Consider the following 1038-nt stretch of genomic DNA (forward strand, 5'->3'; position numbering starts at 1 on the left):
GCACAAGTGCTCCTAAAAAGAAAAGTAAGCGTAGAGCCCTGCATGAAACATAAACTGTTCATTTTAATTAGTTAGTTTGTATACGGGTCATCAGATCTACAGTTCCACCCGTTCTAAATCAGACACAGAGATAAAGCAAGAGCGAGACTGTGTGTGCAAAGCTGTGAGTTTAATTACTTCAAAACAGTGATGTTGAGTATGTTTCTGTGTGTGCAACTGACTGTATGTGTGACATGTATTTTGTACAATAACATCTGAATTGTTATTTTAATGCTGTATGAGATGACATTATTGAGCCTTGAGAGTCCATGCATTCCCTGTGTGAAGCTCATCAGAATGTCAAAGAAATGTTCAAACACAGCGGTGTGGCGTGATGAACACCTGGATGTGAAGCCGCTCATTCTCCTGGATCTTCTTCTGCAGGTCTTCATCAAACACGCTCTGTGTCTGCAGGCTGACCTGAGAGGGCGAGTCGCCTTTATTCTGCACACACACACACAAACCAACAATCACTGATGATGCACATCATACGTCCTCGCTCTCTCACGTGTCTGAGAGTAACAGAGCATTTCATTTGGTCCCTGTGATTTCTAAAACCTCTCCTAATCCTGTGGCTGGACAGAAGAGCTCCTGATCTGCTCATTTACGTCTCATCAGCTCTGACAGAACTGTGTGTGTGTGTCTCATGACTCTGATTGTGTGTATGTTTGAGTACGGCAGACCAAAAACATCAGCTAACCTGTGAGGACCAGCCAACGGTCACCGAGAGGAAATATGAAATATGTTTTAATATGTGCAGAGGGGTTTTTGTGAGGTTTAGAAGATGGAACATGTCATGTATGGAGCAGTCAGCATGTGTGTGTATGATCACTTTGCTCTTCTTGCTCTTGCTCTCTGACAGCAGCAGCTCCTCCTGCAGCAGCTCCACTCGTTTGGTCAGCTGCTGGTTCCTGAAGCTCAGGCTGTCCATCTCCTGCTCCACCTTCCTCGAGCTCTGCTCCTTCTGCTTCAGCTCATCCTGCACACACACACACACAC

At 45.3% G+C, this 1038-nt stretch overlaps 1 protein-coding gene across 1 annotated transcript; it reads right to left on the bottom strand.

Annotated features, from left to right (window-relative positions):
• Positions 1-154: 154 nt before the first annotated feature.
• Positions 155-1030, bottom strand: LOC107682691 (protein phosphatase 1 regulatory subunit 21-like). The gene is made up of 2 exons (XM_016478858.1): positions 872-1030; positions 155-483 (listed from the first exon to the last, which is right to left on the bottom strand). The coding sequence occupies exons 1-2, from the start codon at positions 968-970 to the stop codon at positions 352-354; spliced, it is 231 nt and encodes a 76-aa protein (XP_016334344.1). The 5' UTR covers positions 971-1030; the 3' UTR covers positions 155-351.
• Positions 1031-1038: the final 8 nt, after the last annotated feature.

This window comes from Sinocyclocheilus anshuiensis, unplaced genomic scaffold (assembly GCF_001515605.1).
Source record: "Sinocyclocheilus anshuiensis isolate Anshui unplaced genomic scaffold, SAMN03320099.WGS_v1.1 C32491732, whole genome shotgun sequence".
NCBI classification, from domain to species: domain Eukaryota; kingdom Metazoa; phylum Chordata; class Actinopteri; order Cypriniformes; family Cyprinidae; genus Sinocyclocheilus; species Sinocyclocheilus anshuiensis.

What these genes read in the sequence shown, in the direction of transcription:
- LOC107682691 (XM_016478858.1), bottom strand. Translation starts at nt 970, where the DNA reads ATGGACAGCCTGAGCTTCAGGAACCAGCAGCTGACCAAACGAGTGGAG. An exon ending in GCAAGAGCAAGAAGAGCAAA is followed by an intron (nt 484 to 871) that starts GTGATCATACAC and finishes GTGTGTGTGCAG; the next exon opens with AATAAAGGCGACTCGCCCTC.